A 12,136-nucleotide genomic window follows, 5' to 3' on the forward strand; every position below is an offset into this window, starting at 1 on the left:
TGATATTTTTTTTTTATGGGGAAAATTTGTCGTTACAGAAATCATCAATGAGCCGTATAATTATATCCGATTCGAACTATACTTCATATACGACCAATGAATTTCTAGTAACTAGTAAGGATAAAACTAGAAATTTCACGCTCCACGAGAAGATTAAATTAAATTTGGAAACTATATCGGCACCGGTAAACGATATACCTGTGATTCCCGATGCCACATCGGTCAACTTTATGATTCAACCACGTCGTTGGGATAAGAACGAAGAGAAGAAGAACGAGGAGAAGAAGAGGAAGGAGAAATCATTTCTAATGGAAAATATTGAAAATCGATAAATCACACGTAAACAACGAATGTCGAATTATTTGTTAATTAATCATGACGATTTGTTCGATTGATTATTATTAAAACAAAAAAAAAAAAAAAACCAAAAAAACAAAATAAAAAATAAAATAGAAACAAATTAAATAAACGTACGATTATATTGACTATCGACACTCGTCTATAAATCATTTCGACGAAATATAAATAATAATATATCGATTTAAGGTATTAATTATAATATTCCAAATCATTAGATCGTATCTAACAGATGCGATCATATCGTATATCTCGATTTAGCGATGTGTGTACTTAGAAATTTATTAGAATTTTCAGCTGACTGATTGCATGAGTCGGAAAATAATATACTCTATTACACCTCTGATTAATATATCAGACGTTAGGGGAGTCACGATCACGATCTATGCGGAAAACGCTAGTTAATGAAATTGTTTTCAAATTGTTTTATCGACTAATCTGTCTTATAAAAAGGAGAATCACATCAATCGAGTGATGAAAATGAAGATATTCATCATTTCATTTCTTTTAGGTATGTATATGCATATTGATTGAAGAAAAAAAAAATATATATATATATTATATATATATATATATGTACGTATGTGTGTATGTATACATGTATGTATGTATAAATAATTATTAATATCATTTGACACTTTTAATTTTTTTTTTTTATTTGTTACATAAATTTTTGTTTATTTCATATTAATTATATATATATATATATCATTTTTATTTATTTTAATTATTATTTTTTAAATAAGAATGATATGAATATATATGTGTGTATGTATAATTATAATATTAATTGATAAATTCTAAAATTAAATCAATCACGAACAATTCGAAATAAAATACAATTCTAATGGTATAGAAAATCTTGTTGTAAATGAAACAATACCAAGTTAAAAATTGGATGTAACGAAATTTATTATTAGTCATCTTTAGATTGGCTTTGGATTGGAAGAAGATATCCAATTTGAAACGATGAAAATTTTTAAGATCGATCATTGCAATTTCGATTCAATATTTATAATAGGGTACACAGTTTGAAAACGTGAATAATATTAAAAACAATTTTGAATTGATGTTATTGGGTACCAATGAGTTACGACGTTTCAAATCTATACTTAATAAAAATGATGAAATAATTATTGAAAGGATTATAAATACTGAAAACTGTTCAAAAAAGTTTTATTTATTTCTTAGGCTTTCCTACCATTCATAAGCATTCATGGTAAAAGAAATGTCTTTTCATTAATTTAATATTTGTTTATATATCGTTTTTTTTTTCTTTTTTTTTTAATATTACGAATTAATTTTTTTCTTTTTCTTTTTTATCTTTATTTTTTTTTTTTTTTTTTTTTTTTTTTTTTTTTTTGTCGGATGTCCTCGACCATTAGGATAAACAAAGAGTCATAAACAAAAGAAGATTTTCTTCAATAATGATTTCTAATGATAGTATCAAGAACGTCGAAAGGATTGAACGGATTAATCACATCAGAAGATTAACTTTGATATTGAGAAACGTGAATTTTATTAAAATATTATTACCTATAATTTATAATCCAGTTTTCACTAGTATTTATATTGATTATTGTTTTGATACTTCTTGTTGATCAACTACAGATCCATTGTCAAGAGATCATTTACAATGATCATTAGATCAAACGAAAATTACGTCGAAGTATTAGATCTTCTTTTTAGGATAATAACAAATTGAAGACAATTCTATCTACGAAGAAACGATAATTATATTGATTCAAATATGTTATGTCATTTTAAACAATTGAAATTTTGACATTACTATCATTGCCCTTGAAAAGTAACTTTGCCAGGTTCCAAGGTTAATCGTATCACGCAACCAGTAGCATTTCGAGTTCGCTTAATAAACGTAATTAACGAAGTTGGAATAATCCTTTAGACTAGCTTAAAGCAATGTATTTACGATTGGTCTCATCTTGTTAGAAGTTATCTTGAACAAGCTTTAGCGCTCACGATGTTGTTTGTCGTTTCCAAATTATACTTAGATTTATCCACGATTAGATAGAATTATATATAGATTGAAACTATCGACAAAATATATACGTATGTATCTATTAAAAAAAAAAAAAAAAAAAAAGAAGAAAGATTCAAAACGTTCTATAAAAAAAAAAAATATATATATATATATAATAATTATATATAGGATCATTGTACGACTATGTGAATTATAAGATATGTAACTTAAGAAAAGGAAAGAAAAGTTTTTAAAATTTTGCAGAAAATATAAAGAAAACGATAAAACGACAAGTCAATGTTCTTTAAAATATATACATAGAAATATCAATACTATTATATAAATTAATATTAAAATTATTAATTGAAGCTGAAGAAATAATCAATAATAATTATTGAAGAAAGAAATAATTTCGATCGAATGGAAAGGGGAAAAAAAAAAAAAGGGAAAAAAGAAAAAAAACAATGAAGGGTAAAAGTTCAATGTCAAATGTGTATAAAGAAAATAGCGAACGTATTGTTATCGATGGATTTATTGAGGGAGGTGGAGATTAAAAAAAAAAAAAAAAAAGAAGAAAGGAGGTGCTGGAAAAAATTCCGTCCACCTACTTGTTTGTTTGTTGTTTTTTCTTTTTTTTTTTTTTTTTTTTTTGTTTTTTTCTAGAAAAAAAAAAAAAAAGGATTGTTAGGTTCCGCTGGCCTTGATGAATTGATATATACTAAAGGATCGTCGTCATAAGTGAAAACGTGTATGAACGGACAGGCGCATTTCATCCCAACCCCTACCACCAGAGATTTCTCGAACAAATACAGGCTCACCCCGGTTGGGAAGGGATGTGGCAAAACTCTCAAACTCGTCTACCATAGGCAGAACGTACCACCACCATTCAACGGCAAGTGGATGCAGGTGGCTAATTCCTATGGGAGTAGGGATTGGAGTAGGGATAGAGAAACACGAGATTTCGAATGTTATCAAAATACTCCCACCTATATATTCCTCTGGGACGATTAAACAGAAGCACTGTAACACCTGTAGACTCATACTTGTCTGTTATCGGTGATAGTCAAGATTTCATCGTCTCTTACGAACAAGTTTAAAAGAAAATCTATCATCGTATCAAATTTATCAAAGGTAGTGCAATTATTAATTCTTCGTCTTGTGAATTATGTCGATCTAACTTAAGCTGCTTCATTCTTTTTCTTTTTTCTTTTTTCTTCTTTTTTTCTGCTTTTTCTCTGTTTTTCTTTTCTTTTCTTTTTTTTTTTTTTTCCTTTTTTCTTTTTTTATGTTCGCAATGAAATCGAAAAGATTAATTGTAACGTCAATGACAGCTTAAAATAAATATCTGAATTATATCTCTGATAATAATATTTCATCAATAAAGTTAACATTAAATTTTTCATATGTATATACCTAGAAAATTCATTTTGTCAATCGTCGTGCTTGTGAATAAAATTCGAAGAAAATTAATATAAAATTTGTAAATCATTATATTTGTTTGTAATATATTACGAGAGAAAACAGATCCATTAAGATTGATGAATATTCGTAAAATCAATGTTAAAATAATCGTCATGTTTATAAAAATAATTTTCAAATTGATAAAAAGAAATTAGTACATCGAGATGTATTATATAGTTTAAACAAATTAATCGATTTTTTCTTTCAGACGATTAGATAATTTCAAGAACGAAACAATTATTATTCTTCTTCTTCTTCTTATTATTATTATTATTATTATTATTATTACTATTATTTATTTATTTATTTATTTATTTATTTATAGAAATAAATGATACAAATTTATTTATTTATTTATTTTTTAAGATATGGCGAACGAGGATAAAAAGAATAAGAAGAAAAGTGTTAAGAAGGAAAGCGAAAGTGACATCGAATTGGCATATATAAATAACGAAAGGATACATCAGAAGAAAATATGTTTATTCTGTCAATATTCATTTTTTCTCAAACGTGTCCTAAGATTGGTGATAAGGGAATATCCATTATACATGACGATCTTATTGATACGATTGAACATATTAGACGGATCTGTAATATTGCATAAAAAAAAGATAGTGAATTTTTTGAGATTGAATAAAAATCAAAGCGGATTTTATCCGTCGGGAGAGGATTTGGCATTTCGCTCGAAAGAATATTGGAAGAGACCGGGAATAAAGAATAATCAAAAAAATGATCGAATTGAATGGAATGAAGAACTTAATCCATTGGAAAGATTTCGAAGATATTTCGTACGTTTGTTAAATATAAATCGACGTAATGCGATCAGTGAGAGGTCAATGAGTAAGGATAATAAAGACGACTGTGGTATTATCGATTCATTTTTATCCAGATTAGCTGAAAACCTTCATATTGAAAGTGATTCATTGAAATCTTGTATCGATCACGTTATAACGAGTTACAATGATATTCTTTTAGATATTAATTTTCAAAAATTAAGCAGAGAGAGCGCTAAAAGCGAGGAAGTTATTGAATGTACGATAATCAATATGTTTTGGCAACCGAAAGGATTGAAAATATCGAAAAGGAAAAATCGACATGATAATACTAAAAATGATTTGAATAATGATGACAGTTGGTTCAAAGCAGTCGATCGTGGTTGCGTCGTACCATTTCTTTCGAACATATATGCTTCCTATTTTGATAATTCATCGATCAATCGAATTTCTAAAAATTTATTTAACAAATGCATACACGAGATCGAAGAGAATTCGTTGAATTATTTCAGTTGGTACATCGATGAATATTTTTATCACGATATCATTTATCCGCGCAATACATTCTCGTACGAGCAATATCTTAATTATCAAAAATTACAAAAGATTTGCAATCCCAAGGTCACAGTCGATAGAACTAACCCATTGGAACTTTGCATACCATTTGCACACGTGATCACGTCAAACTTTTATTCCCATCACAAATACGTTAGAAATTATATGCGTGATATATGTTTGTTCTCCAATTCGATGATTCATATCGATAAGGATATTCCATTTATCGTTAGATCCCTTAATCCGTTAACACGTATGCATATATTTCATATTGTTTATAAAAAATACTTTTATACCAGGCCAACTTACGAAAATCTTTTCAAAGGTCTCGTTCTATTGAAAGACGCGATGTGCAGATTGAAATTGAAGGATTTGGCTATGTGCAAAATTGGTTGTTGCTGCGAACGACTTGATTTTGATAAAGTCATTAGAATGACAGAATTTATTTTTCTCAATACCAATATAAATGTACGAATTGGTTTGAATCTGATGAAATGTTGTCATTTTAAATCACGTTCCGTGAAATACGATCACGACGAATGTGTCGATCTTTATTTGAAAAGGATCGATCGATATTTCTCTTGCAATACCAATGACACCTCCAAAACCGACGAATATTCGAGCGATGAGGATTAATTTGAAAGAAAAAGAAAAAAAAACAAACAAACAAATAAAAAAATATATAAAGGAAATTGTTGTGTCAATCAAAAAAGAAAAAAAAAATCAAAAAGCAAAAAAAAAGAAAAAAAAAAAGAACAAAAATAAAAAAAGAAAAAGAAAAGAACCTTCCAAGAGTACCTGCACGAAATTATAGGAATTGTCAAATCCCCATAGAAAATATTTTTCGATATATTTTGCTCATGTGAATGAGCGATCCCTGTGTCATCAAATTATTATTTATTACATGTTTATTATATTCTATATAATCGTAAAATATATAAAAAAGAATCTTTTATTTATTTGCTCGATGTTGGAAAATGATGTGATAATTGTTCGATGTTAATTAATGACGAAATGAAATGTACCTGAATGTTATATCAGAAAAATCTTATAAAAGAAGATAATATACGTCTAATCATATCTATTTTGTCTATTTATCTATATCTATATATTCTGAATGTATATCTATGTGAAACATTTAAAAAATTGTATTTTAAATATATCTAATATACAATAATAATGAAAACAGTGATTATTAAAAATAATCAATTATATCTTATATTATAAACAAATGTATGGAAACAAATGTATACGTAATAATAAATATGAAAAATTATCCTATGTTAAAAATAATCTTTCATTATGTCTTCTGTCCTATAAAAAAAAAATCACAGAGATGAAATAATAATAATCAGCACAACGACAACAACAACAACAGCAACAACAACAACAACAACAACAACAACAACAATAATAATAATAATAATAATAATAATAATAAAAAAGCAAAAATATATTATGGTTAAAAATAACAACGTTCACGAACGAAATGCAAAAGGTAAATAATAATAAACAAACGAACAAAATTATCATTAAAAATAATCAATCATGTTTATTACAGAAATAAAAAAAAAGTAATTAAAAAAGAAAAAAAAAGGGGGGAGAAAAAAAAAGGAGGAAAAAAAAATTACTATAAAAAGTAATTACCCAAGTCACTTAATACCGCACAAAGTATTGAACGTGCATCCACATGAATGGAAAAGAAGAAGCTCGAATGAATCAGCTGATTGCTCGTAAGTAATACGCGTAATAGTACACAAGAAATCATAGTAGAGGGCAGGTCATTCCCTGGTTCGATATCGATCGAGCGCGGGAAATTGTTCATTCGCATTTTTTTCTAAATGACCAGTGCCGCATTTATATTTTTCGAGGCCCATGACCTCTTAATTTTTTTTTTTATTTTTCTTTTTTTTTTTCTAAAGTCAACATTTTTCAAAATAATAATTCCATAATAATTCATTTGAATAAAATATCAATGGCACAACATTGTGTGTACGTGATGCTCACATATATGTCTATTTAAACAAAAAAAAAAAGAAAAGAAAAAGAAATAATGAATTGTTAAATTTAAATTGAAAAAGAAAGAAAAAATAATTTATAATTAAAAATTATTGGTTTTAATATTATATATATATATATATTAATGTTTTAAAATGTTGCTTTAGCTTGCGCGTTAATGATAGATGCGATCCTGCCTAAAGCATAAAAGTATTTATTCAGGCTGAAATTTAATCAAAGCTCCTTTTGAGGGTCAACGAAGGGTTTACGAAAAGGGTTTGCGATTGAAGCTTTTAAACCAAAACAAACACCATATGAACGGGGAACGGCGAACAATATGGTCAAAATATCGTTTGGTGCCAATTGAAAGACCCTCTCTCTCCTCCCCTTTCAACCCTTTAACCCTTTCAACCTTGAATGCCAAACGCACTGACACTTTGAACTTTGACACACATCCAGCTTGAAATCATATCACAAAGCATTTCCTACATACGTACATATGTACTTATATAAGAGTACAGGCATTCTGTGTACATGTACAATCATTATCAAAGCTAATCTGATAAATACATAATAAGTAACATAATTTTTTATTAGGCCAATATCCAATTTTATTATTTACGAATTAATAAAAGGAAAAAAGAAAAAAACATATCCAATCGATCCTTCTAATCACAATTAATTTTATAAATACGACGAGATAAATTAATTTGTCTTTTATCAAATCGATCGATTATTTTTTAATTTTTCAAATAGAATAAAAAATAATATGGCAAAATTAAAAGTAGCATAAATAAAGGGAATAAATATTAACCATATAGAGTATAATTTAATACGGTAGAGTGAGACGAAAATGACCTCGTAGGTTGACGATTGCGCAACGAGTGCAAAACGGAAATGAGCTTTAATGGGATAAAAAGGTATATAGGCATTATGGTGGTAGAGCAGTATATTGCAGATTGCATCGCACTCTACACGGGGACTTTGAACGAGAAGTGAAGCCATCTTTATTTCTTCTACGATTCTATTCCATCATGGATTTCGTGGTAATACCGTATTTTTTAGGTTGGTAACTTTGTTCTTTCTCCCTCTTATCAACCAACCCCGCCTTTCCTCTGCTTTGCCCTATCCAGCGTAATAGTAAATCTTTTCGAAAATAATCTTTTTGAAAACTCACTTTAATCGATAATCCACGCTTAATATACATATATATAAAGAAAAAAAAGAAACTTTATTTACATTAAAATAATCAATCGATCTATGCCTTAAAATATAATTCTAACGTTGAAATTCTTTATCAAAAAAAAAAATAAAAAAAAAAAAATAAATAAAAGTGTCACTTTACATACTTATAATCAAACGAATTATCCAAAATTTTCCATCAGTCAAAATTATTAAGAGAATCGTCGTCGTCGTCGTAATAAAATCTTAACAGGCAATCTTTGTTCACAGTATTAACGTCGTTCGGATCAGTGATCAATGAAACCGACAATTGGAAAATAAATGGCAGCTATTATCAACCGGAATACACTTATTTCGTCAACATGAATTACGTAGCATCTGCAGAAAAAAATCAACCGGCAATTTACAATTTGAATTTAACGTCGGTCATGAAGTGCCAAGCGAAAAATACGAATATCCTTACGTGTTCTTTGGAAAAAAAAAGATCTATATTGGATTTGAAACATGACACGTATTTCGATCGAATACAAACAACCAAGGAAATGTTCGAAATATATTTCGACAAATACGGAGTCGATAGCATTCGTGTGTCCACGAAAATCGATGAAAGTGAATACGGCTTGATCAAATTGATCGTTAGCCAATTGAATATTGGTACGGATTTAAGATCACACAGATCGTCAGTGTTTTTTATGGATAAAGAAAATTCTACGTCCGGTAGATGCGACACATTATTCACGGTAGCACAATTCCCATGCAAAGAGAAAAATTTTACTATAATTGATTACGACGAAAATTACAAAATTCGTACGATTTTCGACGATTTCTTGGGCGACACGATCATTTTGAGAAAAAGAAGAAACGTAAGAAAATGTGAGAGATCTCCTCGAGTCTCATCGATCGAGATCAACAATACGGTTAATTTAACGGTGGTTAGTATTGAAGTAATAAAATTCATCCTCAATTGGGCTTCTTCCTTTTTTTTCTTTTTTATATATATATATATATATATATATATATATATATAAAATATTTTCAACGTTTCAGGCATCATCGTACAGTGAGATACATTTTTGCGGAAACTCCTTCGAAAGTTCTACCATAATCGAAGGTAAATCGTTGATTATCGATCACGATCCACATACTTCCGTTTTCCGGCAAGTGATCAATGTCCGTTTGGAGAAGATCGGAAAGAGCGTAGAAGATCTATCACTTCCTACCGACATTGCAACCGATATTATTTATTTACATAAAAATGTTGAATCCAATCATTTCGATATGTAATTAATATTAATTAGAAAAATTCGTTTCTTTTTTCTTCATGCGAATAGAAATAACACATTGATATGCAGCAAAAAAAACAAAAAAAAAAAAAAAAAAAAAAAAAACAAGAATTTAGTCTTTTATATTCCTCGCATTCATTCCTTCTATCTCCTTTTCTAAATCCTATTATTCTTTTCTATAAACTTTTTAAAACAATGATATCGAAAATATTTATATTATATAATATATAATAATTAATCGTTTTCTTTGTTATTATTATTTTTCAATCTTAATTCAATTATATTGTATTTTTATGATACAATAATTTGTTAAATTTTTAATTTTTTCTTTCGTTTTCTTTTTACTTTAATAATGTTAGTGAAAATAATAATCGATTAACTTAAAGACTTAAATAAAAGACGATGATCTCTTAATCGATGCTCCAATTAAGATTGATTGAAACTGAGTACTCCAAAAAGTATCTGCAAAAGATTCAGGTTAAAAAATTAGGTATTAGTTTAAAAAAAAAAAAAGAAGGTTCTCTCTATACCTACGTCCAAGAGACATAAGAGATCCGACAAAGCGTGACGAATTCTTCTGTAAAGAGCTTAAAACGATGTTGTCCACTTGATAAAATGAGACTGATATAAAGAAATTTAGAGAAGTGCTCTGATCGTAAAACGTGCGTCATCCTAAAATGATACTGTTGATGACGAGAATGACCAAGACGACAACGTGATAATCCTAACTCTTAATGATAAGTTAACCGGCCGTATATAAAAGCAGATTCGTGAGCAAGAAGAACGTTAAATCACTGTAGTATCAAGACAGAGACATGAACCTGACGGTAATCCCATTCTTCTTAGGTCAGTAAAGCTAATCAATCGAGTTACGATCATTCTAATCGTCATAGCATGAGATATATATATATATATATAGACATATATATATACATATATATATATATATATACATATATCGTATCATACTAATTATATAAAACAAATATTAAACGTATAGGTATTATATTTAAAAAGAAAAAAATATATAAATAGATAATAATAAATTAAACGACAAAGAACAAACAAACAAACAAACAAACAAACAAACAAAAAAGTATTTAATTTCAATTTAGCGACACAGTTCGCCCTACCGGAAATAGAAATATGGAAATACGGACCGGAAATAAATTATCAAGCAAACATATTAACAACCATAGTCAACAAAGGAGTAGACGAGTGGCTGAGGATTGATTTAAATGGCGCCATGGGATGTCGTTCGATAAATGAAAAGAGTATTCTCTGTCGTATTTCTACAATGAAATATTCTATTATTGACATGTTAAACAACCGTAACACGAGTGAAGATATAACTATAGATAAACGTTTCCAAATTGATTTCAACGAAAATGGTGTCCAACAAATGATCGTTGAAGCTCCGTTTGACATCGAATATTTGGGATTGGTATATTATTTGGCGACACAGTTTAATGTAGGTGTTAATATTGGTAAAGAATTGATAACGTCAATCCCATTTGTCAAAAAAGAAAATTGTACTCTTGGAGAATGTGACACTGTTTTTAATATCACCTTGAAAGAAAAGGATCATTCTCCTTCTTTTTCTTCCTTCTCTGCAGAAGAAAACGAAGACGAAGAAGAAGTAATAGAAAAAGTAATAGAAAAAGAAGATAAGGAAGAAGAAGAAAAGGATTCAATTTCTGACGATCCTGATGAAATAAAATTGACGTTAATCGGTGTGCCCAAAAAATCAACTGACATCAATCTGATTATCGATAAATTTCGAAATTCAAAAAGATGTACTTTTGCCAAAGAATATATGAGTTGGTTAATAGAAAGCGACGACAAGTCTGAAGTGGTGAGTGTTCATTTTTTCTTTTTTTTTTTTAAAGCACGAATTAAAAAAAAAAAAAAAAAAATAAAGATTACCATTCCTCTTAATTTCAAATTTTTTTTCTTTTTTTTTTTTTCTTTCTTTCCCATAGATATCATCCTTCAGTCGAATAAATGTTCAAGAAAATGAATCCTTCGAAAGTTTTACGATGACAACGACGAAGTCGAAGATTTCGAAACTCGTGATGATTTACGAACTTACCAAAATCAAATTGAAGAGTATTAATCCAGCAACTGGTCCACTTCCCACATTTTCAAATCCATTTATAATAAATTTCCCAAGTGACGAAATGATTAAAAATAATTATATCATATAACGCATATCCTTCAGACGATTTATACTCTTTGACGCATATATACGTAGTTAATTAATATTCAATTAGAAAACTTTTTCCTAATATATCCGATTATCGATAAAATGGATTGCCAATTTATTCTCTCAAATTAACAAATTTATTATCGATGGATTTGAAGAAGAATATTCAAGAACAAGTTATTAAATATAATTACAACGATTATATTATCGTCAAATTATTTCATTATACCTGTATATCCTTAGAAAATGTTCAATGTCCTACGACAAATATATTATGAAATTTTACGACATTAAAGTAGAAAATTGGAAAATTCTTGATAAATTCGTTTAAATCGTCGTT

At 28.2% G+C, this 12,136-nt stretch overlaps 4 protein-coding genes across 6 annotated transcripts in view; all 4 read left to right on the forward strand.

Annotated features, from left to right (window-relative positions):
* Positions 1-424, forward strand: part of LOC124956690 — a 2,287-nt gene extending 1,863 nt beyond the window's left edge. The window contains exon 3 of the mRNA XM_047512847.1: positions 39-424. Within this exon, the coding sequence (XP_047368803.1) occupies positions 39-332 (294 nt within the window). The 3' untranslated portion in view covers positions 333-424. The remainder of the gene's footprint in view (positions 1-38) is intronic.
* Positions 406-6,287, forward strand: LOC124956689. 3 transcript variants are annotated; one of them, XM_047512845.1, is made up of 4 exons: positions 406-546; positions 646-868; positions 3,002-3,469; positions 4,166-6,287. In XM_047512845.1, exon 4 carries the CDS (start codon positions 4,168-4,170, stop codon positions 5,761-5,763), a length of 1,596 nt encoding a protein of 531 aa, XP_047368801.1. In that variant the 5' UTR covers positions 406-546; positions 646-868; positions 3,002-3,469; positions 4,166-4,167; the 3' UTR covers positions 5,764-6,287. The 3 variants fall into 3 exon arrangements, with proteins under 3 accessions (XP_047368801.1, XP_047368802.1, XP_047368799.1); XM_047512846.1 differs by having other exon boundaries at positions 418-546; positions 655-868; XM_047512843.1 differs by lacking the exon at positions 406-546 and having other exon boundaries at positions 576-868.
* A 1,741-nt stretch (positions 6,288-8,028) lies between these two features.
* Positions 8,029-9,691, forward strand: LOC124956674. The gene is made up of 3 exons (XM_047512807.1): positions 8,029-8,190; positions 8,578-9,239; positions 9,355-9,691. Exons 1-3 carry the CDS (start codon positions 8,160-8,162, stop codon positions 9,589-9,591), a joined length of 930 nt encoding a protein of 309 aa, XP_047368763.1. The 5' UTR covers positions 8,029-8,159; the 3' UTR covers positions 9,592-9,691.
* Positions 9,692-10,276: 585 nt separating this feature from the next.
* On the forward strand, positions 10,277-11,998 carry LOC124956673. The gene is made up of 3 exons (XM_047512806.1): positions 10,277-10,436; positions 10,706-11,445; positions 11,573-11,998. The coding sequence occupies exons 1-3, from the start codon at positions 10,406-10,408 to the stop codon at positions 11,795-11,797; spliced, it is 996 nt and encodes a 331-aa protein (XP_047368762.1). The 5' UTR covers positions 10,277-10,405; the 3' UTR covers positions 11,798-11,998.
* The last annotated feature ends 138 nt before the right edge of the window (positions 11,999-12,136 follow it).

Source organism: Vespa velutina, chromosome 23 (genome assembly GCF_912470025.1).
Source record: "Vespa velutina chromosome 23, iVesVel2.1, whole genome shotgun sequence".
Taxonomy (NCBI): Eukaryota; Metazoa; Arthropoda; class Insecta; order Hymenoptera; family Vespidae; genus Vespa; species Vespa velutina.

Excerpts from the sequence above, each read along its gene's own strand:
- LOC124956673 (XM_047512806.1), top strand. The coding sequence starts at position 10,406 with ATGAACCTGACGGTAATCCCATTCTTCTTAG. Across the intron at positions 10,437-10,705 it reads GGTAATCCCATTCTTCTTAG|CGACACAGTTCGCCCTACCG; the intron begins GTCAGTAAAGCT and ends ATTTCAATTTAG. Across the intron at positions 11,446-11,572 it reads GCGACGACAAGTCTGAAGTG|ATATCATCCTTCAGTCGAAT; the intron begins GTGAGTGTTCAT and ends TCTTTCCCATAG.
- LOC124956689 (XM_047512845.1), top strand. The coding sequence starts at position 4,168 with ATGGCGAACGAGGATAAAAAGAATAAGAAGAAAAGTGTTAAGAAGGAA.
- LOC124956674 (XM_047512807.1), top strand. The coding sequence starts at position 8,160 with ATGGATTTCGTGGTAATACCGTATTTTTTAG. Across the intron at positions 8,191-8,577 it reads GGTAATACCGTATTTTTTAG|TATTAACGTCGTTCGGATCA; the intron begins GTTGGTAACTTT and ends CTTTGTTCACAG. Across the intron at positions 9,240-9,354 it reads ATACGGTTAATTTAACGGTG|GCATCATCGTACAGTGAGAT; the intron begins GTTAGTATTGAA and ends TCAACGTTTCAG.